This window comes from Garra rufa, chromosome 15 (genome assembly GCF_049309525.1).
Source record: "Garra rufa chromosome 15, GarRuf1.0, whole genome shotgun sequence".
NCBI lineage: Eukaryota > Metazoa > Chordata > Actinopteri > Cypriniformes > Cyprinidae > Garra > Garra rufa.
The window spans coordinates 1401568-1426809 of record NC_133375.1 but is presented as its reverse complement, the minus strand read 5'-3'; the positions used below and the strand labels follow the sequence as shown (position 1 = coordinate 1426809).

Sequence of the window (25242 nt, the reverse complement as noted above, 5' to 3'; positions counted from 1 at the left end):
GATTAAAAACTCGCTAACATTGCGTTATAATCCTTCATATATACATACTCCTTTCATTAGATATGAAAAAAACTTACTTACATCACTTATATATGCCAATATGTTTTGAGTACTAAAAGGAAAAACGACTCAAGTTTGTCACCACCATTTAGAAAGCTGTAGCTTGAATAGGAACAGATCTGTGCAACCAGTTTTAGTTTATGATTCTTCTCAGAGTTTATAAATATGATGACTGGTTTAATCACGATTATTCGTGAAATGTGCAACCCTCGTTACGACATAGCACATTTACCATCTGATTCACATTATGTTAATATAGTTGAAGAAATTACTGAGTTTTCTAGTAAATTTCCCATTTATGTAATAAAATTAGTGTTGGGTGTAATGGTAAAGCTTGGCATACTTGCTCTGGAACTTGTAGTCAGCCGTTGTGTCAGTGCGTGATAACGTTGAACACATAGTCATCTCGCCTGAAATATACAGTCGTGGCCAAAAGTTCTGAGAATGACACAAATATTAGTTTTCACAAAGCTTGCTGCTAAACTGCTTTTAGATCTTTGTTTCAGTTGTTTCTGTGATGTACTGAAATATAATTACAAGCACTTCATACGTTTCAAAGGCTTTTATCGACAATTACATGACATTTATGCAAAGAGTCAGTATTTGCAGTGTTGGCCCTTCTTTTTCATGAACTCTGCAAATCGACTGGGCATGCTCTCAATCAACTTCTGGGCCAAATCCTGACTGATAGCAACCCATTCTTTCATAATCACTTCTTGGAGTTTGTCAGAATTAGTGGGTTTTTGTTTGTCCACCCGCCTCTTGAGGATTGACCACAAGTTCTCAATGGGATTTAAGATCTGGGGAGTTTCCAGGCCATGGACCCAAAATTTCAACGTTTTGGTCCCCGAGCCACTTAGTTATCACTTTTGCCTTATGGCACGGTGCTCCATCGTGCTGGAAAATGCATTGTTCTTCACCAAACTGTTGTTGGATTGTTGGAAGAAGTTGCTGTTGGAGGGTGTTTTGGTACCATTCTTTATTCATGGCTGTGTTTTTGGGCAAAATTGTGAGTGAGCCCACTCTCTTGGATGAGAAGCAACTCCACACATGAATGGTCTCAGGATGCTTTACTGTTGGCATGACACAGGACTGATGGTAGCGCTCACCTTTTCTTCTCCGGACAAGCCTTTTTCCAGATGCCCCAAACAATCGGAAAGAGGCTTCATCGGAGAATATGACTTTGCCCCAGTCCTCAGCAGTCCATTCGCCATACTTTTTGCAGAAGATCCATCTGTCCATGATGTTTTTTTTGGAGAGAAGTGGCTTCTTTGCTGCCCTTCTTGACACCAGGCCATCTTCCAAAAGTCTTGGCCTCACTGTGTGTGCAGATGCGCTCACACCTGCCTGCTGCCATTCCTGAGCAAGCTCTGCACTGGTGGCACTCCGATCCCGCAGCTGAATCCTCTTTAGGAGACGATCCTGGCGCTTTCTGGGCTTTCTTGGACGCCCTGAAGCCTTCTTAACAATAATTGAACCTCTTTCCTTGAAGTTCTTGATGATCCTATAAATTGTTGATTTAGCTGCAATCTTAGTAGCCACAATATCCTTGCCTGTGAAGCCATTTTTATGCAACGCAATGATGGCTGCACGCGTTTCTTTGCAGGTCACCATGGTTAACAATGGAAGAACAATGATTTCAAGCATCACCCTCCTTTTAACATGTCAAGTCTGCCATTCTAACCCAATCAGCCTGACATAATGATCTCCAGCCTTGTGCTGGTCAACATTCTCACCTGAGTTAACAAGACGATACTGAAATGATATCAGCAGCTCCTTTAATGACAGCAATGAAATGCAGTGGAAAGTTTTTTTTCGGGATTAAGTTAATTTTCATGGCAAAGAAGGACTATGCAATTCATCTGATCACTCTTCATAACATTCTGGAGTATTTGCAAATTTCTATTATAAAAACTTAAGCAGCAACTTTTCCAATTTCCAATATTTATGTAATTCTCAAAACTTTTGGAAACGACTGTAGACCAGAGTAGGCTATGGCAAGCCGTTTTAGGCTTAAATAAGTGTTTCTTTTTTTTTTTTTTTTTTTTTTTATTATTATATGCAAGGTGTACATAAATTGGGATCACAAACAGGGAAAACAAATAAACAAACAAACAGACAAGACAGGCAAAACAAATAAGTGTTTCTTGTCGTAATAGAATTTTTACTAGTAAGAATTGAACTAGAAATCTCTATAATTTATTACTAGTAACGATTGCAATTAGAGAGCTCTACAAAATTATTTTTTACTAGTCATATGTCTCCATTGACTTACATTGATCTTCAATTACAGAGCTCTACAATTGAATTACTAGTAACAATTACAATTAGAAAGCTCTCTAAATAATTTTTTACTAGTACCAGTTACAGAGCTCTCTAATTCAGTTTTTACTAGTAACAATTCCGATTAGAGAGCTCTCTAATTTAATGGTAAAAAATGCAATTACAGAGCTCTATAATAAATTTTTTACTAGTAAAAGAAAGAAAAAAAGAGCTCTCTAATTTAGTTCTTACTAGTAACAATTGAATTAGAGAGCTCTCTAATCAGAATTCTGACTGGTAAAAACTGAATTAGAGAGCTCTGTAACTGGAATTATTACTAGTAAAAATTGATTTAGAGAGCTTTCTAATTGTAATTGTTACTAGTAAAAATTCTGTTGTAGAGCTCTGTAATTAAAAATTAATGTAAGTCAATGGAGATATAACTAGTAAAATAAATTTGTAGAGCTCTCTAATTGAAATTGTTACTAGTAGGAATTGAATTAGAGAGCTCTCTAATTGTAATTGTAACTAGTAAAAATTGATTTAGAGAGCTCTCTAATTTGTTATTTGTAATTTGTCTAATTTGGCATTGTTACTAGTAGAAACTGAATTATAGAGCTCTCTAATTTAATTGTTACTAGTTAAAATGCAATTACGACGAGTAACGCATAGTATATTTTAGGCTAAAACGGCTTGCCATAGTAGTTCAGTCAAGATGGACAGAACTGATCTCTCTGTGGAACGGATCCCTGCGAGATCAGGATCAAAGGTGGATATCGCGTTATTCTCACTCGCGCTAATAAACATGATACACTTTTAGCTCTGCTGTTTTTTTATATGAAAATAAATATGATGAACAAGACACCGAAAGTGCTTGCTGTTTAATTGCATACGAAAGGCATATCTATAATCCATTTCTACTTTAATACATTCCCTCTGGTGTGTCCTTTCTGTACTTTTTTCCATGGCCATGTATTTACTCTCTGAGCTTGACTTACACAATTATTGGAAATGTGTGCTTTTCTGTAGACCAACAGAAAAATAACTCTAAAATCAGGACTCTCTTCCAGAGAGAGGTATCAACAACTCCTTATGTAATACCACATTAGAATAGTATTGTGGAGAATATACCTTGGGAGAAAGTATGGTCCTTGCCTCATAAGTATCTGCTTACCAATGAAGTAAAAGAAATAACATTTAAATCAATTCACAAATGTTACCCTACTAAAGCCTTTCTTAGAAAATATAAGTCAGATATTGAAGTGAACTGCTGTTTCTGTCATTCCTCTGAAGAAAACTTCATTCTTTGTTTTGGCAATGCATCTATACAGAAAAATTTTGGTCAGATTTTTTAATGGCTATTCAATCTTATTTTGTAAGTGACTTTTCTTTTTGTTTTAAAGATGCTTTCTTTGGATCATTTGAATACTCAAAAGAGACGCTATGGAAATATTACATCATTAATTTGCGTTTACTGTTGGCTACATTTCACATTCAAAAAACAAACGGACCTTTTACTGGCCCTAAACCTCTTTTTTCCTTATTCAAAGTGGACTTAGACAAGAAAATAGAAACTATCCAAAATTCTGTTAATCTAAAAGCATTGAAAACTGTATCTTTATATGCGTCCTTTGTGTCTAACTGTATGTAAGTGTATTTTGTTTTTTATCCTGGTCTGGTTTATCCAAGTCTGTATTTTTATTTTTATTTTTTTGTCTTAATCGTTTGATTTTTGTACTGTTTAATAAAACACGAGACTGTTGTGAACCGAGCTAAGATGATTCGTTCATATTGCAGGTATCGCGAGATTGCAATGCTAGTCTCGCGAGACGCAGTAGGTTTAGCTCGTGGATTTAACATGGCTGCCGCCTGAAATGTCCATGTGGTATTTATTTGATCACAAAAACTTAATTTAGCTATCATAGATATTTGGTAGTGGTTTTAATTTAAGCGGTTTAGCGCTGGAATTTTTTTTGGTTTAGTGACGACCGCCCCAAGAAGCTGCCACAATGCAACACGACGATGTAAGTAAAGCTCATGAAAACAACGTATCTGTCTTTATCGACAAACAACACGGATGAATTAAATGTGATTTATAAACGAACAGGACGCGATTAAACCAAATAACAACTCTTAAAAAAAGACAGTATTTCATGGTTGTAGTGTTTCTGTTTTAGCAGTGAACACTGGCAGCGGTGAAAGTTCAGATTATTTTATATTTTTCATATTTTCAACAACGTTGACACTGAATCATCTGTCTTTTAAAGGTTATATGGGACCTCATCGGCAATAACAGTTTTTGTTCCTACAAAGTAAAGTAAGTATGTAGTACTACACTATTAAATACTACGCTGTTTAGACTCAGATTTGTACTTCCAGTCAAAAGTTTTTGAACAGTATCTTGTTTTTGAACAAGATTTTTTTTAAAGAATTCTCTTCTGTTCACTAAACCTTTATTTAATCCAAAGTACCACAAAAGCAGTAATATTGTGAAATAGTGTTAGTATTTAAAATAACTGCTTTCTATTTGAATGTATTTTAAAATGTAATTCCTGTGATCAAAGGTATATTTTCTGCATCATTACTCCAGTCTTCAGTGTCAAATGATCATTTAAAAATCATTCTAATGTGCTGATTCAAGAAACTTAAAAAAAATATATTATTAATATTTAAAACAGTTGAGTACATCAGGATTCTTTAATAAATACAGAGATCAAAAGATCAGCATTTATCTGAAATAAAAAGCTTTTGTAACATTATACACTATACCATTCAAAAGCTTGGAGTCAGTATTTTTATTAATAGAAATTATTACTTTTATTTAGCAAGGATGCTTTAAATTGATCTAAAGTGATTATAAAGACATTTATAATGTTACAAAAGATTTCGGTTTCAGGTAAATGCTGTTCTTCTGAACTTTCTATTTATATTTTCTAAAACATCTACTTGGCTGTTTTTCAACATAATAATAATAAATGTTTTTGAGCAGCAAGTCAGAATATTAGAATGATTTCTGAAGAATCATGTGACTGCAGTAATGATGCTAAAAATTCGGCTTTGAAATCACAGGAATAAATAAAATTTTAAAATATATTCAAATAGAAAGCAGTTATTTTAAATAGTAAAAGTATTTCACAATTTTACTGTTTCTGCTGTACTTTGGATCAAATAAATGCAGGGGTGGTGAGCAGAAAAACAAAAAAATCGTACTGTTCAAAAACTTTTTGACCTGTAGTGTATGTATGATGACGAACATGACATCTAACTGTTTTTCTTGTCATTGTTGAAGAACAAAAACTCAGCAGTTCTGTCGGAATGAATACAACATCACAGGCGTTTGCAATCGCAGTTCATGTCCTCTCGCCAACAGCCAGTATGCTACTGTAAGAGAAGAGAAAGGTAAAAAACGCACTTTACAAAAGCAGTTGCAAACATGTGGTCACCAACAAAAGGTTTCTGAATATTATTTCTCGATCATCACAACTGTTGTGTTTCCTCAGGCCGGTGTTATCTCTACATGAAAGTCATTGAGAGAGCAGCATTCCCTGCTCGCATGTGGGAGAAGGTTTGAAAACCAAAATAAACAACACATGGTGATTACTTGATGTCTTTCGCATTTAAATGTTTAATAAATCTGTACTACTCTCTCTCAGGTGAAACTTGATAGAAACTATGAAAAGGCTTTGGAGCAGATCGATGAGAACCTCATCTACTGGCCGCGGTTCATCCGACACAAGTGCAAACAGCGCTTGACGAAGATCACGCAGTATCTCATTCGAATCCGCAAACTCACACTGAAGCGACAGTGAGTCTCTTTCTTGTTTGCTTGTGTTTCTAATTATTTTTGGCATTCAATGAACAGTTGAACACAACTGTCACAACGCATTGCACTGGTTCCATGTATGGTTCAGTGAGGTCTTTCATCTCATCAAAACTTCAACTCAACTTTAAATATTTAGTTTACATTACTTTTGTTTGTAAGTAGCTTTGTAAAAGTGCATCAAGGCTGCATTTATTTGATATAAAGTAATATTGTGAATTATTATTATTATTAGGTTGGCTTGAGAAAGCTACTTAAAGGAGTAGTTCACTTTCAGAACAAAAATGTACAGATAATGTCCTCACCCCCTTGTCATCTAAGAGGTTCATGTCTTTCTTTCTTCAGTTGTAAGGAAATTGTTTTTTGAGTAAAACATTTCAGGATTTCTCTCCATATAATGGACTTCTATGGTGCCCTATGGCTCTAAAGGATCACAGCCGAGGAAAGAAGGGTCTTATCTAGCGAAACGATGGGTTATTTTCAACAAAAAAAAATTACAAATTATATACAAGACCAATTGTTTTGCTAGATAAGACCTGTCTTCCATAGCTGGGATCATTTAGAGCCCTTTGAAGCTGCATTTTGAAAGTTCAAACTCGGGGGCAGCATAGAAGTCCATTATATGGTGAGAAATCCTGAAATGTTTTCCTCAAAAAACACCATTTCTTTACAACTGAACAAAGAAATACATGAACATCTTGGATGATAAGGGGGTGAATACATTACCTGTACATTTTTGTTCTGGTGCTCTTCGTTTCGGAGTCACACTTGTGCTCTTCGCGGTCAGAAGTGACCGGACACCTGTAACGCATCTTGTAATTTTTTCAGTAAAACCATTCAAATTCATTTTTGTTTAATATTTTTTTTTTTTTTTTTTGCATTTTGAGAGGGTTTTCTGGTAATAAATATTTATGCTGTAATATCCATTTTTTTGCCATTGAGAATAATATATATATTTTTTTTAATTATTATTTTTTAATTAATGCAGTATTTCAGGTTAAAATAGAGACTCAGCCATTCAACACTAATTTTTGAAGGCAGATTAGCGCCATCTGGTTGTAAAAAACGAGAAAAACATCTGTAATGGCAGGTGTACCTTGATGCCTGTATAGTTCTCTACAGAGCAGCTTGTGAATTGCCTAGTTGTTTTTAGACAATCGATTCAGCATTTTTATTAGGTGGAATAGTTGAACATACATTTAAACAATCTCAAAGACTATTTCTTATCCAGTTTGGGATAGTTTTTTGTTATAAATATGATTTGAAGTGTTAATTTTTTGTAAATGCAAGAGAGTGTGTCTTTTGCACTCTGGATATGTAATTTTTTATATATATTTTTTTATTTTACATATTCTCAATTTGCTGTGTTACAGTTCATTTGTGTGTGGATGTGTGAGAAAGAGACAGAAAAATTCTCTAAATTTTTGTATTTTTGTTGATTTCCCATTCATTTCCTGTGGTCGGTCATTTTGGACCAAAGAGCACAAGTTGTTTTTTTTTTTTTGGAATCGTGCCCTCATTTTTTATGTGTGTTCACATTCCAAATGCCATAAAAGTCACTGAATTTGGTACCGTTCTGATGAAGCTGTGATTTTTTTTTTTTTTTGAAAAATTCAAAACCGAAAATGTTTTGGTCAAAAGTGACCGAAGAGAGGTGTGTATTGTGTGTGTGTGTGTGTGTGTGTGTGTGTGTGTGTGTGTGTTTATGAATGGTTGTGTGTTTTAGAGTGTCACCCCTTCACTGCTGTGTACTTTTTTTCAGCATTGTGGAGGATTTGTAGATTGTACACACAAATTCTCTGAATATTTGTATTTTTGTCGATTTCCCATTCATTTCCTATGGTCGGTCATTTTAGACTGAAGAGCACAAGTGTGACTTTTTTTTTTTTTTTTTACGACCACTTAGCCTGCTTGAATCATGCCCTCAATTTTTTTTTTATGTTGACATTCCAAATGGCATAAAAGTCACAGAGTTTCATATCATTCCGATTAAGCTGTGATTTTTAAAAATTCAAAACAGAAAAATTTTCGGTCAAAAGTGACTGAAGAGCACACTCCACTTTTTTGGAAATGGACTCATTCTCCAACTCCCCCGAGTTAATAAATTGAGGAGTTAATAAATTGAGGAGTTAATAAATTGAGGAGTTAATAAATTGAGGAGTTAATAAATTGAGGAGTTAATAAATTGAGGAGTTAATAAATTGAGGAGTTAATAAATTGAGGAGTTAATAAATTGAGTTTCCTTGACTATTACGCCGGAATGGAAGTGTAGTTCCTAATCTTATCGTCCTAGAAAATCTCAGCTTTACATTTTCCGCCGGTATTAGTACACGATATAACTACAGAAGAGTCAAGTTTTAAATAGGACAAATGTGGAAACTCATTGGTCATTTTTGAACGCGATGCTATTGGTCTAATAGGATTCAATGATCTATGCTAAGCTATGCTAAAAGTGATATCGCCAGAACAGAAAAACGGCTGAATGGATTTCAAAATGGTAACACACAACTTATTAACTCGGGGGGGATTTGGAGAATGAGCCTATTTCCAAAAAAAGTGGAGTGTTCCTTTAAGCTTTTTATTATTACAGTGTCTCCCCGCCATTACTTTAGGGGGGTGGCCCGCCCCCCTTGAACGTCAAGTTCATTTTATTTTCGATATAGCACCAGTTTACAATAGAAGTCATTTAAGGCTATCTGTCATATAGAACAGGTCTATACCTTGTTATTTTACTAAACAAACTAAATAGCCTAAATAACTAAATTGTTATTTATCTTATTTACATGACGGCATGTCAGTTCTGTCTCTACAATGTTGCGTGTTTACAATTTCTCCTCTGCAAAAACACAGAAGGGATCATAAAAAGGGAATTTACTATTGTGCGGAATGCCACGGAATTCGTCAATTTTTGGATTAATAAAGCTTCCCCAAAGCTGTAAACCAAGGGGAAACACTGTTATTCTTTTTAGACTAAATTTCTGAACATGGAGCTTTCAAGCTATAACCACCAAACTCAGCCCAGCTCTTCAGACTGATCTGACTTAAAATTGAATTGAAGATTAAAAATCATAAAAATCTTGCGTTGACAGAATGTTCAAATAAGCCAACTCCCAACCTAAAGTTTGTCTTGAAAAACTTTATCTAGTTATTATTATTAATTTTATTATTATTACAATTTAATTAACTCTTTTCTATTTGAATATTTTTTTTGTTTAATTTATGCCTGTGATGCAAAGCAATCAAGAATTTTCAGCATCATTACTCCAGTGTTCAGTGTCACATGATCATTCAGAAATCATTCTAATATCCTGTTTGAGAAATATTAATATCAGTGTTGAGAACAGTTCCACAATGTTTTTGTAGAAACTATGATCCATTTTTATTGTCAGAACGGCATTTACACAATTTGGCTTACTCTATATAATTGCTTATGTGGTGTCTGTTTTTTTTTTCATTTCCAGGAGAAAATTGGTTCCACTCAGTAGAAAAGTAGAGAGACGAGAAAAGAGAAGAGAGGTGGGTTTTGTACTGATCATACATTAATGTCTGAATATGTCACTTTGGTCAGTTACCTGGATGCACAACCATATTGGAGATACTCTGATGCAGGAAAGGGTGCAATAATTTGACAAACTAAATAAATATGTGGTAAAGATATGTACGAGTTGTATTAGGATATTAACCTAATATTTCACCTACCTGACCAGAAGATTCTTGCCCTGGAAATCCTGGTTCAGTTTGGCCAACCACAAACACCTTTTGTTCCTCAGACAGTTTTCGCACTCTTCTCCTTGATTTGTTAAAACTTTTGGCAGTCTATTGTACTCCAAGTGTTTTCCCAATGTTTTTCCTGGTCCAATCAATTAGTACAGCCCTAATCTTGTTCGGTTCAGTGCCACCAATATGGCTGATTGATGACGTGTCATGAAAACACTCTATATATACCTTTGTATTTCTATTTTGTTTGAATATTTAAACAGGCCTGTCTCAGTTTTTTACTGCCTTTTTTTGAACCTAACTAATCTCTTTGGATCAAATGTGGAGTTAAATTTGTGTGGTATTTGCTAATTTTCCATCTCACCAACAGGAAAAAGCTCTTATTGCTGCTCAGCTGGAAAATGCCATAGAAAAAGAACTGCTAGACCGTCTAAAACAAGGAACTGTAAGTACATCTTTGGCATATCTCCTTCCTGCCTTTGTGTCAGATCAGTGATTGCATTTAAAGTTTTCTCTTTTCCCTTTTAGTATGGAGACATATACAACTTCCCCATCCACGCCTTTGATAAAGCTATGGAAGATCAGGAGGAGGAGATGGAATCAGAAGAAGAAGAAGAGGAAGACGAAGAGGTATTAACTTTATTTTTCTGTCAGCTTAGTGTTTTCATTATTTGTATTTCTATTACAGAACCGTATTCACTACTATTCAAAAGTTTGGGGTTGGTAAGATTTTTTTTTTTTCATGCTTATGGATGCTGCATATTGTTTTTTAATTCAGTAATATTGTAAAATGTTAAAGGAGAAGTACTCACCCCCTTGTCATCCAAGATGTTCATGTCTTTCTTTCTTCAGTCATAAAGAAATTATCTTATTTTCTCCCTCAACTTCAAAAATGCAGAAGTACCGTCCCAGTGTTTGTGAACATGCAAAGAAAAAAGGTAAAACAGTGATGTAGGACGATTTTGAAGTTGAGAGAGAAAATAAGATGGGAATTTTTCGATGTACCCTAACTTGTCTTGAACCAGAAAGAACAGAGGAGATTAGGACAAGATGAACGTTTGAGGTTAAGTTTATAAATTGTAATAAATTTTTTTTATTAATTTGAAGCCACATTTAAACAACATTTTGGAAGTTTAAACTCGGGGCACTATAGACCTCCACTATATGGAGAAAAATCATAAATGTTTCCCTCAAAAAACATAATTTCTTTACGACTGAAGAAAGAAAGACGTGAACATCTTGGATGACAAGGGGGTGAGTACATCTAAATATAGATAATATAAAATGCAACTTTAATGCAATTTAACATTTTATGTTTTCTACTTTTATATATTTTAAGATATAATTTGCTACTTTAATGCAAAGCTGAATTTTTACTCATTGCTCCAGTCTTCAGAGTCACGCCGGTTTCACACTGCACGCGTAAGCAGGGCGTAAGCAGCGCGTAATTTTTTCGGCGCCCATGTTAACAGATTAGAGCATTCACACTGCACGCAGGGACGGCGCGGCAGCGCGTAGCAGGAGCAGAGCAGAAGCGTCAGTGCTGCGATCGTTTTGGCGCCGAGTCTATTTTTGCTGCGCCGCTTACGCTGGGTTAAAGCCACAGTGCATCGATCTTGATCAAAACTGGCCTGATTAACAAGAAAAATAACAATTTCACCATAAAATCATGTATCACATGTAACACAATCACGGTTTAAATGGCTCACCAGTAAAAATAATGTTTTTTTTTTGTAAATAATGTCTAGTTAGCCTACTTGTTCAAAACAATCACTTTAGCAAAGTTTGTACTATTTTCTGCTTGTTTTGATATATACAAGAATAAATAAACATACTACTGCCATTAAAATGTTATTATAAAACATTTTAAAATACAGAAATAAAATAATTTTTAAAAGAGAAGATTCTGAAAGTACTGAAGGAGATCCTATAATTATTTAATATAGATTTACAGTAGTACCAAAAAATTATATTTTTATATGATATGTTTTAGGCTAACATGTTTTTAAATATAATGGTTTCATTATAAACGTGGTGATTATCTCAAAGTTGGACAACCACCATAAAAAAAATATGAAAATATCATATGAATCTAACCATGTCATGGCAACAAATGTAAAACAAATACCAAAATACCATAATTTTACATATTCTTTTCGTTATTGAAAAACTGTTGCTATAATTATCATAAACCTAACTGGTAATCATTAAGACGATCTTTGTCTAAAAATATATTCAATATTTTAGCGTTTCTAATTTGCTACTTAAATCTACAACATACAACATACCATAAATCAAAGCACATGACAGACAGTTCTTGGAGAACACCTGAAATGCGTGACTGAATGAACAATACTTGTCTATATTGGAAGTACACAAGCTGCTGTTCAGCTGCGCGCGACAAACGCTTCCAGTGTGAAAGGAAAATGGATGCGCGCCGCTTCTGCTCTGCTTACGTGCTGCGCACGCCCTGCTTACGCCCTGCTTACGCCCTGCTTACGCTCTGCTTACGCGTGCAGTGTGAAACCGGCGTCATGATCCTTCTGCTGCCTAACTCTTTTTTTTGTGATTTTGTGATGATTAGTAATTTTAGAAGAACAGTATTTATTTTAAATCATCTTTTGTAATACTATAAATGTCTTTGCTGTTACTTTATCTAATTCGTCCTTGCCGAGTAAAAATATCAAAGTACTTTTGAACAATATTGTTTGTGTTGTAATATCCTAAATGATTTGTGTACACTCTTAGATGGGGTTAATATTATTTAAAAGCTTGTTTAAAATCTTGTTTCTGTCTTTCAGGAGTCTGGGACAAGAGAATTTATTGCTGATGATGAGTTTGAAGAGAGTGATCTCAGTGATTTTGAGGTAATGTTTTACAATAAGTTTAAAAATTAAATTCCATTTAAAAAACAAGATTAGTTTTTTTAATTTCCATACAATCGTTAGAATATATTTCAATACTTAGGTCACTTTTTCAAAACTCTTCACACAGCGAGCTCAACAGCAGTCTATGTGGGCTAAACTGTGGATCAGTTATCATTGCTTTGGCACTAAATGGATTCATTGATGACATCTGTCAAATTACATGAATTCTTTTATCACTTTGACACACACCAAAAAAACTGTGTACATACAACATAACATATTGTTTTCAAAGCTTTTTTACTTTTCAAAGCTAGTTTACTTCCAGAACAAAAATGTACAGATAATGTACTCACCCCCTTGTCATCCAAGATGTTCATGTCTTTCTTTCTTCAGTCCTAAAGAAATAGTTTTTTGAGGAAAACATTTCAGGATTTTTCTCCATATAGTGGACTTCTATGGTGCCCCGAATTTGAACTAATAAAATGCAGTTTAAATGTGACTTCAAACAATGCCAAATGCTGTTGTAAACAATCCCAGTCGAGGAAGAAAAGCCTCATCTAGCGGAAAATGCTTGTCTTGCTCTGCCTGAACACTGTTTTTCTGGTTTAAGACAGTTGATGTCAAAAAACTCTAATCTCATTTCAAAACTTCCTACATCTGTTTTATGATTTTAAGGGTGCTTGATCTTCTTTGCATGTTCACTTTGCAAATGCCTGGGTTGTTACTCCTGCAGAGATGTAGGATGATTTTGAAATAATTTTTGAAGTTGAGGGAGAAAATAAGATGGGAGTTTGCCAACATACCCTGTCTTGAACCGGGAAAAACAGAGTTCAGGCAGAGCAAGACAAGACGAGCATTTGAGGTTAAAAAGTATATAATTTTTTATTTTAGTTTATTTTTTTTTTAAACCAATGGTTTCGCTAGATAAGACCCTTCTTCCTCGGCTGGGATCGTTTACAAACAACATGCATTTTGCATTAAAAACTGCATTTTGGAAGTTCAAACTCGGGGCACCATAGAAGTCCACTATATGGAGAAAAATCTTAATGTTTTCCTCAAAAACAGAACTCCTTTACGACTGAAGAAAGAAAGACATGAACACCTTGAATGACAAGGGGGTGAGTACATTATCTGTACATTTTTGTTCTGGAAGTGAACTCCTTTAAGTTCAAAACCTAGCACAGTACAAAATTGAATAAGACATTTAACATATAACATTTCTACAGTAATATTATATAGAAAAATATTCTGAATGTAAAAAATCAACTACTATCAAAACAGTTGCATGTAGCTGAACATCAAGTTTTTCACTTTCATAACTACTATACAAAAGGGGAAAACTTAGGAATAATTTTGTACTCTAATGTAAACATGGACCATGTAACACTGGAGTGATTTAAAACAGTAGAAAGTGTCATTCCTGTTTTGTAAAGACATTTTACAAAAGAAACTGTATAAATCTACCTGTTTTTAGGTTGTTTTTTTCTGAGTGATAAAGTGAGTTTGTTTGGTCAAAACCTTTACTAGAGGTACGTAAGAATGAGTTGATCTGACACATTAAGTGTTTTGGTAGTTTCAGTGCATTTTGAATTTGAAATGAACTGCTGTGTCATATTAAAAGATGGACAGAATAACTGTGTGAGGAGTTTTGAGTTTTGAAAAAAGTCACTTTATTTTTGAGAAATGTCTTGCTGAAAAAAAACTATATCTCAAAGAGTGACATTATTTTAACCCTGACCGTGTTTTGCAGGAAATGAACAATGTGAAGGGCAGCAGTGATGAAGAAGAGGATGCTGAAGAGGAATCCAGTGAGGAAGAGGAGTCTGAAGAAGAGATAGAGGAAGAAAAGACCAAGGTCAAATCGAAAGGAAAGGCTCCACTCAAAGGCCCAATCAGGAAAAAACGGGCCTATGTGGAGATAGAATATGAACAAGAGACAGAACCAGCTCAGAAAAGCAAGGCCACATAGAGACTGAACTGTTGACCACATCAGAGTTTCCAAACACGTTTATTCAGTAACAATGTAGACTGGTGTGTGTCTGTACACTCCGGTCCAAATCTCCAATGTGGGATTGTTTGTACATTGACCTATCTCATCTGTACTTATGCTGTTGCAAGCATAAGTGTTTTTGTGTACCTTTGGGTCAACTTTAACCCATGTTCATATAATAAACTTTATTTGAAATGGCAAGCATGCATATTATGTAGTGTTAGTTTGACTGTCTGCTGCTCTAAAGATTAAAACTAAAACTAGAAAAGTTTTTTTTTTTTACTTATTTCTCCCATAAGAGCTGGTGACGCATTTGTAAACTGGTGTTTCCGGTCTCATCCGCATCCAGAATATTTAGCTGTACAAAACAGTTAGTTTTGCTGCTTATTGCAAATTGGTGTGTCTTAGTATATTATTTTAATGTATTACCTTAATTATGTAGTGCAAACAGTTTTACTGTTTAAATGCACATACTTCAAAGAAAATGTATAAGCATGTTTTTTTTTTGTCTAAAGAGATGTTAAACATCTCAAATATATATAAGAAATATTTCTTTTAACTCACTAAATATCCAGTGTAATGAGGGGCACTAAAATAATTATTGTACATAACACACTGTCACATCTCCGAACATGTTTGCCTACAGGTGTCATCAGATATTCTTAAACCTTGTTTAAACTCTTAAAACATGTATTCATTCCGTAAAAAAAAAAAAACATTAAATTAATCATGATTAGCTGTCATTTGGATCAATTTTAGTTTTATAAGAAGCACTAATATTAATGTGAATTAATATAAAGTAAAATTGATGTGTTCCTAGTTGGTACGTGTTACCGTTTTTAAAAAATCGATTTGTTAGCAGACATATTCTGATGAAGCGACAACACGGGCTGAAAAAAAAAATTCTGTGCATTGATCATAGTATTTCAGCAAAAATATCTTAATTTGTGCTCTGAAGATGAACAATCTGTCAGCAATCTAATTTGATGTTTTAGTTCATGAATTAGTTAATTTTAAAAGAAGGATGAAAGACAGTCGCTGTTTTAGGCATCCACAGAAGTGTCATGTTTAAAACAGCTTTCAAATCAAAGTCTCTATGAGATTGTAATATTTTTATTTTTGTGAAAATAGAACAAAACAAAAAAATAATTCCCCTGGATAGCCTACACACACACAACTGATCACCTCCAAAAGTGGCAAATCTTCTAAGAGTTTATTGACACAGTGGTGCTGCAGTGACTTTCTGGATACACTTCAACACAGGTTCAGAAACACAACTGCTGTCTAGCTCTCTCAGAAGTGTCTGTAGAAAAAGAAGAAAAAAAAATAGGGTGGCTTCAAACTGCATACAATATGTATCAGAGTAGCAAGATGCTTCTACTGTTTCGTAAAGCTTCATAAACATGATGAAATTCTAGGTAGTCACTTTTAAGGTGCCCCTATTATGCCATTTCCAATATTGCCATTCATGCAGTGTGTAATGTAAACAATCTGCAAAATTATAAAGCTCAAAGAGCACGATAAATAAAGCTATCTCTTTAAATAAAATAAAAAAATTGACTCTGTACAACAATTCCTTTGTGTATAAGGCAAGGTTCATAAAGAAATGATTAATTCAGTGAGTGTGGTAGAACTTGACTGTTGTGCAAAAAAGTCAAGTCCTAATCCCAGCTGAACACCTCTGGTGTGACTTTAAATGTAGACCTTGAGCCAAAAACTCATCACCAAACACCAATGACTTGTACATACACTATATGGACAAAAGATGGAAACATGATTGATGTTTTTAAAATTTTTATTTACATCTTTGTTGCACCAGTTTTGGAAGTGCCTAAATTGACCTTTATGTAGAAGTCATCGGTATTTGGTGATGAGTTTTTAGCTCAAAGTCTGCATTTAAAGTCAGACCAGAGGTGTTCAGCTGTAGCCTGGAAAAAATCCAGACCCTAATCTATTAAGATTAAGGGTCTGGCATCGAGCAATGAAAAGGACCTAACTCGAGGGGCGGCACCAAGCATGCATTTGAAACTCTCACTGCACGCAATTGGATAACGCCACGACCAATCACAACAGCGGAGCTAACTGATAGATTAAACTCTTGCCGTATCCAGTCGGCAAAACAGCAAAAACGTCCTTCTTGCAAAGGAACGATTCGAGCGCGGTTTTCTGTTCCTCTTTTATATGAAAAGCCAAGTCTAACTCGTTAAGAGTTATTGTAGCGGCCAAAGACGTTTCAAACAACTGGTGTTCATCTGTAGCCATCTTTCAATGTCTACTAAATGATTCCAGACATCGTCGTCATCAGCTTAGCTCGCCTCTGGCCCGCCTACATCAGATACACCGATTTGATTGGTTCCCAGAACTGCTTACGTAATGCAGTAACCTGCATCATTGCTCGATGCCAGAGTGTCTTGCAGAGACAATTCAAATTGTGACCTCGGGATTTCCAGGGTAGTTCAGCTGGGTTTATGATTTGACTTTATGCAGGCCAATCAAGTACTTCCACACTGACTGAATCAATAATTTCTATCTGAACCTTGCTTTATACACAGAGGCATTGTCATGTTAGAATAGAAAAGGGTTGTGTCCAAACTGCTGCTATAAAATTGGAATCAAACAATTCCCCAGAATTTCATGTTATGCTTAAACATTAAGATTTGTACTCATTGAAATGACTAAAGTAGTTAAACCTGTTCATTAGAAGGGGGTGTCCCAATACTTTTGGCAATATAGTGTACAACAGTTTGAAAATCTGGAATCTGAGGGTCCAAAAAAAATCTAAATATTGAGAAAACTGCCTTTTGTCCAAATAAAGTGCTTAGCAGTGCATATTACTAATCAAAAATTAAGATTTGATATATTTATGGTAGGAAATTTGCTAAATATCTTAATGGAACATGATCTTTACTTAATATCCTAACAATTTTTTTGCATAAAAGAAAAATCAATAACTTAGACCCATAAAATGTATTGTTCTCTATTGCTACAAATTCTGTATATCTGTGCTACTTAAGACTGGTTTTGTGGTCCAGGGTCACATATATTAAAAAATTACTTATCTGTCTAAACTCGTGTCTCCTATAACCACAAGATAATAATAATAATAATAATAATAATCATAATAATAATGGTCATTCTCACCTGTAGTTTTCCCTTTGAGCAGTGGTCGAGCAGCAGTAAACAGTGGGACGCTTGGGTCATGAGCTGTTCTTTCAGCTGAGTGGGTAATGACTCTGATGAGACATCAACCAGAAACCGCAGAAGACTCTTAGCTAGTGCATCCATCCTTCTCTCCATACTAGAAATACACATAAAAACACACAATGTATCCATGTGAAATACATCTGATATAAGCAAGAAAGTGGAATCATATAAAGTGCGATGAATGGTCACCGTGGCCAAGCAATCTGTAGGGTCTTTTGCAGAGCATCTAGGATACTCAGTCTGGTTTTCTCCTCTGGAGCATCTGAGACCTCCAAGTATCCCACAATCACCCTCTCCAGCCGCTTCAGGTGGCGAACAATTACTATACCCATCCTTTGAGATAACAACATGATAAATTAAAACATAAAAGTAGCTAAAAATTAGCAATATTACAACAATTATGCTAATCAAGTTAGTCAAGAACATGAAAAAGAACTTGTAAAAAAAAAAACAGTCCCAGGCTACTGGTGAGATTTTAGATTTTAGAAGGCTTTGCTACCCACAACAGTAGCCTAAGATGATGCCAAAATGGCTGCTTGACTATTAATTAACAATAAAGAAGCAGTTCACCTAAAAATGTTCAAACATTTGTTATTATTTGATGAGCTCAATAAATGTGCATTGATCAAAGTTTATATATGACCCTGGACCAGTCTTAAGTAACACAGGTATATTTATAGCAATAGCCAAAAATACATTGTATGAGTCAAAATTATTGATTTTTCTTTTATGCCAAAAATCATTAGGATATTAAGATCATGTTCCATGAAGATATTTTGTAAATTTCCTACCGTAAATATATTAAACTTAATTTTTGATTAGTAATATGCATTGCTAAGAACATCATTTGGACAATTTTCTCAGTATTTTGATTTTTTGCAACATCAGATTCCAAATAGTTGTATCTTAGCCAAATATTGTCCTATCCTAACAACATACAAACATAAATGGAAATCTTATTTATTCAGCTTTCAGACAATCTCAATAAAAAAATACCCTTATAACTTGTGGTCCAGGGTCACATATGTGAATAAAAATCTACAAACCTACATTAAATCAGAATTCAGAAGACTTGTATTAAAATGCTCAATTCATATGGATTACTTTTACAATGTCTTTATTAACTTTTTGAAGCTTGCAATATTAGGACTTTTCAATGAACAAAAATTATATGTGAATTTTAAAAATACCTTGTATTGCAGATGAACAAAAGTTTTAAGGGTTTGGATTAGGGCGGAAATTAACGGGGGCTTATGCCACCAAAATGAGCAAAAATGCCCTATAAATTCAAGGCAAAAGGGCAAAACAATGAACTCATGCACAATTAAACAACGTATTACAACTGTTGCAATTAAAATGAAATGTGAAAATGACTAAAAAGTGTCAATTCACAGAATTACATTTAGATTTGCTCACACTGCATCAGATTGATTTTATGTGTTCTGTGCAAAGTTGAGCCTTACAACCAATCAAAAGCATTTCTGTTAAAACTTAGGAACGCATTGGCCAATCAGTTCTGCTTAGATTAGTCAGTGCTGAAAATGCTGGAGATGTTGTTGAGTGCGCATGCTCTCGAATTCCATTCATTTTAAATAACACAGAGGAGATATGATGTAAATAAAAGATTAATTTCATAGCTTCAGAGATTATAACAGCAGTTTTTGCCTAACTTGTGCTAGTCTATAAAGTCTATAAAGCCAGAATTTGACATGCCCAAAACAGAACAAAAATGTTTTATATAGTTTTCTATATCAATATTAATAATCATTATACAGAACAATAATGTACAATAATGATTTTTGTCCTAATATTGCAGCCCTATGAACTGTTTTTTTTTATAACTTAGATACAATTTTAAGCAGTCTTTTATTGTTGACAACAGTTTTAAATATTGATTAAAGTAATTGGGTAAATTAAGTAAGTATTTGACATTAAATAAGCCTTTAAAAATGTAAAAAAAAACTTAATGGAAAAGTTGATTTCTGACCCTGGTTTGGATCGTCATGAGTAAACGATTACAATCTTTCGTTGTTGGTATGCCAGCTGAAAATGAAAGCTATCCTAAGGTGTGTGTTTGATAACAAATATTTGCTAGGGTCACAGAATTTACATACTTCACCTTCAGAGTAAACATTATATCAGAAATCACTAATACTGAGAAGGCTACTTAAGTTATTTAGGCCTCACCTCTCAATAAATAAGACAAGAGTTTTGGCATATACACGACGAAGGTCAAGCTTGTGCTCCATTTCCATGTATGTTAAGATGTGCCGGAGCACATCGTCAAATCGATTTGGTTTACGCGGTACACTTGAGTGGACTGGAGGTTTCTCAAGGACTGACAGCAAGTCTAGAAGGCAGGGAAGCACCACCTGAAGAAGAAAGACAATAGGTGAGATACATGATCAAATTTCTGCATTCCAGTACACACATGGACTGAGTGAAAGTGTCACCTGTATGAGTGCAGCTTCAGATGTGTGTAAGTGATTGAAGAGAGCATGATAGAGCACCTCAGCTCGGTTGAACTGCCTCAGATCAGCAGCCGGCTAAGAAAGGAGATCAAATGAACACATTTCAAATACATATATGTGACCCTGGACCACAAAACCAGTCATAAGGTTAAATTTTACTAAACTGAGATGTATACATCACATGAAAGCTCAATAAATAAGCTTTCTATTGATGTATGGTTTGTTAGGAAATTAAGTTCTTAACAATGCCTATTACTAATCAAAAATTACATTTTGATATATTTATAGTAGGAATTTTACAAAAAAATCTTCACGGAACATGATCTTTACTTAATTTCCTAATGATTTTTGGCCTAAAAGAAAAATCAATAATTTTGACCCATATAATGTATTTTTGGCTATTGCTACAAATATACCCCAGCGACTTAAGACTGGTTTTGTGGTCCAGGGTCACATATTTTAAAAAACACGGGCTTATCAGTATTTGATGTCTTGCTTATGAATGTCAGAAGCACAATAAAAGTGAGTTTAATTCAGAGACACAACAATCTTTGAGGATAAACATCACTGACATTGTTCTCACCTGCCATCAACTCATTTCATGGCACTTTAATGCATTCTGGGATTGCATTTTGCATTGATATCAGCAGTGCATTTATGATGCCTTAGATGGAACTTTTTTTTGCATGGACAAGTTTTTGTAGACAGTTGTGATGGACAAAATATTTACAAGAATGACTTACCACATTGAGAACAATATGATGCAGGCAGTGCACACCCAGTACTTTGTTTTCCGTGCGATAATCATCAGATATCAGCAGAGATGGAGGAAACACCTTCTCCAAATACGCAGTTAAACAGGGTCGTCCGACCTGCACCAGCACCCAGGAGAACACATGCTTCACTGCCTGGTTACGCTTCCAGCTCTCCCTGAACACCAAAAAGGACCAGCTTGAGTGCATTTAATACCGTATTATTATGAGCTCCCTTGATGTAATTTAAAGAAGAACAGCAGACCTTCAGAAATATGTTCTTTAATTTGATCATTTGCGCAATTGCAAGAAAATTAACAGGATTTCAAACAAAGGCTTCACACATTTTAAGACCAGTGAATTTCTATAATTTTTCCACAAGATTTTCAGTACGACTGCCTTTTAGTGCCACGTTAAAAAAAAAAATCAATATTGTTGTCTTTGCTCAGGTATATAAGTGATTATCCACAAGCTGTTTTATTTACGGTATAATACATTAAGTGATTGGAAATAACATTTAACATCTAACAGAACACAGAAGAAATGAAAAAACCTAATTTAATAAAACAAATGTCTAATTTTAATCGGAAAGATGACTACGCAATAGGCTAGAATATACTCTCAAAATATAACTTTAATCTCATACTTGCTATGAATTAATTCTTGTAATTTTGACTTTACTCTCAAAATAAACATTTCGACTTTATTCTTGAAACACTGCGACTTTATTCTCATAATATTGACTTTATTCTCATAATTTATTCTTGTGATATTTCAACTTTATTCTACTAATAATTTGACATTATTTTCAAAACACTACGGCTTTTTTTTTTTTAAATATTACGACTTTATTCTCAAAATGTTACAACTTTGTTCTCATAATCTTTTTTTTTTTCCTTTTTTAACATGGCACTAAAATGCTGTCCTACACTAGCCTGACAAGCCAGACCCACATGTAATTTGCTGCCGCTAAGGGGCGCGTCTAGATTCTAGGCTAGTCCTACACTGTAAAAAAAAAAAAAAAAAAAAAAAACCTTAAAACTTACAGCAAAATACTGGCAGCTGGAGTTGCCAGAGGTTTACCATAAAAAAATATGGTAGCAATGTTTTATGGTTTTCACTTAAATTTACAGGTAAATACCATTTCATTAACAGATAATAATAATGTACCAACCTTCTGAAGTACTGAAATCTGTTTTGTATCTTTGCAATACACTGATAACCACCAAAAGCAGGTGGTGACAACAACATCACATGATAAACCAAAGCCCATCACAAGGAGGTTTTAAATAACAATATATATAGGCGGTGCACAGTGTCATTCACACAAACACTAAACACTATCATGGTAACACACATAAAACTGAAATAATGCAAAAAAAAAACAACATTAATTTAACAACATTAGATGTAACATACAATCCTACTGTACAAAACTGCCAAGAAAAAACTAAGAAGAAAAAGTTTTTTCAACAAAAAACATCAAATAAAACAATGAGAAACAGGGATATCTGGGAATGTCAACGGTTATTCAATGTAAATTCGACATTCTTTTTCACTTCCAAAAACTTCGTGTTAACCATTTCACAGGTCTTTACTCTAGCATTTTTACAGTTTTTTACCGTTAAATTCACGTTCATTTTTACAGTGTATTTTTGTGATTACTGGATGAGGATTTAAAATTATTTTGATTCAGACAATTTCACTAATGCCAAATCTTTTTGAGTGATTTGTTAAAGAGAACCATCTCATTGGTTGCTCAATGACCAAAGACTATGCAAAAACAATTCAGTTTTTTTTATTCTACACAAGATACTTTAATAATAGCTACATTACTTATAAAATATTTTTTAACTAAAACACGACAAAAAATGTATATTCACTGTAGAAATGTCCATACAATTGTAAAACAATTTTATTGAAAAGGAGAGTTCCCCCCAAAATGGAAACTCCGTCATTACTCACCCTCATTTTGTTCCAAACCCATAAGACCTTCGTTCATCTTCAAAACACAAATTAAGATATTTTAGATGAAATCTAAGAGCTTTCTGACTCTGCATAGACAGCAACGCAACTGACTCGTTCAAGGCCCAGCACACAGAAAGTATTGTCATAGCTTTATAACATTACAGTTGAACCACTGATGACTATTTAAACAACGTCCTTACTACCTTTCTGGGCCTTGAAAACGTCAGTTGTGTTGTCAGAGTCAGAAAGCTCTCAGATTTCATCAAAAATATCTTAATTTGTGTTTTGAAGATTAACAAAGGTCTTATGGGTTTGGAACGACATGAAAATGAGTAATTAATGACAGAAGTAGCCCTTACACTTCCAAGTTCAACCTCATCATACTGATTATAATAGAAAACTGATTGTAGATATTACGCTCACAAAACTTAAATTGTGAGCACAGTGTTAATTTACTTCTCTAATTTACTTGTAAAACAGCTTAGCAGAGCCTTTACAAAGCTGAGTGAGGCCAGTGCTGTGACTTTCTCAAACTTACTTGGTTAACTCTGGCTGCAATGTGTCAAGAACTGGCCCCAAAACTCCTTTCTGGTCCTCATCAGCTTTTCCAGAGAGCAGCTCCTGCACTGACCTGCTGTCTGTGAGTCCCACAACTGATGTTAAGAGCTCGAAAGCGCTTTTTCTAGAGGCTGAATTGGTCCAAGGCTGCTTCTGCAGATGTGTAATAGAGAATATACAGAAGGTAGGGACTAGTGTGCGAACTAGAGACCTGACAGCTGGACGGTTTTGATCTTCCAGGGCTTTCTGAATCTGCACAGACAGAGCAAGTAACACTGCACTTACAGCCTGAGCTTTGGCGGGTATGTCTTCGTAACTTCTGGCAGGTAAAGTGCCGCTGTCTGTGTCACAAAGTGGCAGGGCAGCGTAACGGGTGAATGAGTTCACTAAGGCCAAATACTGGCCTCGTAAATCGGTGTTTACTTCAGGAAAGAGCCAGTCGAGCGGAGCGAGCGAGAGCAGCTCTGCGGTCTCCTCCAGGATGAGCGCACTTCGCTCAGGGTCTTCTTCCACCTCGAACCGCCCATGAATGCGGCTCAAAGCAGCGAATACGGAACAAGAAGCCGGTGTTTCTCCGATTTTCATCTGCTGGAGAATGTGTGCCACATCCATTGCGATGTTTTAGTACATTTAACTATCCGTGACCGCAGAGAAATAAGATCACATGACAAACGAATTAATAACGGTGGCAGACCGCAAACTCATAACAGCTCTATTTTATATTTTAGGAAACATTTCAATCATTCAGTCTTACTCTATGTACTAAAACAGCTTATATGGAAATCATTCAAACATATAACTACATCAAATGTTTCTTATGTTGATAAAATGCAGCGGGTTGTTTAAAAGTGCAACCTTAACATGTTTCCCCAGAAACTTGACTGTTTAAAAATGTTCCCATGTTGAAGAGACACCTCCAAGCGAAGTAACGTTACTTGAAGTAAGAAAAGTGTTATTCACCAAGCAACTGTGAAGTGATATTAGTATCGTTTACAGTTAAATACAAATTATCCGACATTTCAGAGACGATATTTGGTTTTAATTTTTCATTCATAGTGATACAACCAATAGGTGGCGCACTTTATTCTCGAAACACTGCAACTTTATTTTCATAATTTGGACTTTATTCTCGTAATATTTCAACTTTATTCTTCTAATAATTTGACTTTATTCACGAAATATTGCGACTTTATTCTCGAGTGAATAGATACTTTTGCATTTTTCTTTAGGTAAAGCTCATTTTATGTTAGACAAATACATTGTTAATAAATTGTATCCTCTTATTTTATGATAGACTAGTACATTTATGTATTTACTGTAATGTTGTGCCGTCGAAAGTATGCATATGTATAAAAAACTACTATAATATTAATCAAATGAAAAGCCACATACTTATAGAATACACTTTCATGACCGTTTTAGGCATTTATCACACAAAAATGCACTTTTATATTTAAATCATTATGTTTTAATAATCTATAATGCCTTGCTTTTAAAGAAGTACACTTGTTTTGATATTTGTATTGGCATTGACCAACATACTAAAGCATACGTAAAGTAGTTGGTTATTATA

At 34.5% G+C, this 25242-nt stretch overlaps 2 protein-coding genes and 1 non-coding gene across 3 annotated transcripts; 2 read left to right on the top strand and 1 right to left on the bottom strand.

Annotated features, from left to right (window-relative positions):
- Window positions 1–203: 203 nt before the first annotated feature.
- On the top strand, window positions 204–301 carry LOC141287820 (small nucleolar RNA U13). Its single transcript, XR_012339545.1, has one exon. It is a non-coding gene; the product is annotated as a small nucleolar RNA U13 (small nucleolar RNA).
- A 3855-nt stretch (window positions 302–4156) lies between these two features.
- Window positions 4157–14917, top strand: mak16 (MAK16 homolog (S. cerevisiae)). The gene is made up of 10 exons (XM_073818894.1): window positions 4157–4346; window positions 4590–4639; window positions 5612–5721; window positions 5823–5887; window positions 5976–6127; window positions 9604–9658; window positions 10230–10304; window positions 10388–10489; window positions 12661–12726; window positions 14477–14917. The coding sequence occupies exons 1-10, from the start codon at window positions 4332–4334 to the stop codon at window positions 14693–14695; spliced, it is 909 nt and encodes a 302-aa protein (XP_073674995.1). The 5' UTR covers window positions 4157–4331; the 3' UTR covers window positions 14696–14917.
- A 123-nt stretch (window positions 14918–15040) lies between these two features.
- tti2 (TELO2 interacting protein 2) lies at window positions 15041–24511 on the bottom strand. The gene is made up of 7 exons (XM_073818893.1): window positions 23650–24511; window positions 21135–21321; window positions 20374–20466; window positions 20108–20292; window positions 18110–18253; window positions 17858–18014; window positions 15041–16019 (listed from the first exon to the last, which is right to left on the bottom strand). Exons 1-7 carry the CDS (start codon window positions 24279–24281, stop codon window positions 15930–15932), a joined length of 1488 nt encoding a protein of 495 aa, XP_073674994.1. The 5' UTR covers window positions 24282–24511; the 3' UTR covers window positions 15041–15929.
- Window positions 24512–25242: the final 731 nt, after the last annotated feature.

Excerpts from the sequence above, each read along its gene's own strand:
- mak16 (XM_073818894.1), top strand. Across the intron at positions 6,128-9,603 it reads AAACTCACACTGAAGCGACA|GAGAAAATTGGTTCCACTCA; the intron begins GTGAGTCTCTTT and ends TTTCATTTCCAG. Across the intron at positions 12,727-14,476 it reads GTGATCTCAGTGATTTTGAG|GAAATGAACAATGTGAAGGG; the intron begins GTAATGTTTTAC and ends CGTGTTTTGCAG.
- tti2 (XM_073818893.1), bottom strand. The coding sequence starts at position 24,281 with ATGGATGTGGCACACATTCTCCAGCAGATGAAAATCGGAGAAACACCG. Across the intron at positions 20,293-20,373 it reads CTGAAGCTGCACTCATACAG|GTGGTGCTTCCCTGCCTTCT; the intron begins GTGACACTTTCA and ends TTTCTTCTTCAG. Across the intron at positions 18,015-18,109 it reads CTACAGATTGCTTGGCCACG|TATGGAGAGAAGGATGGATG; the intron begins GTGACCATTCAT and ends GTGTATTTCTAG.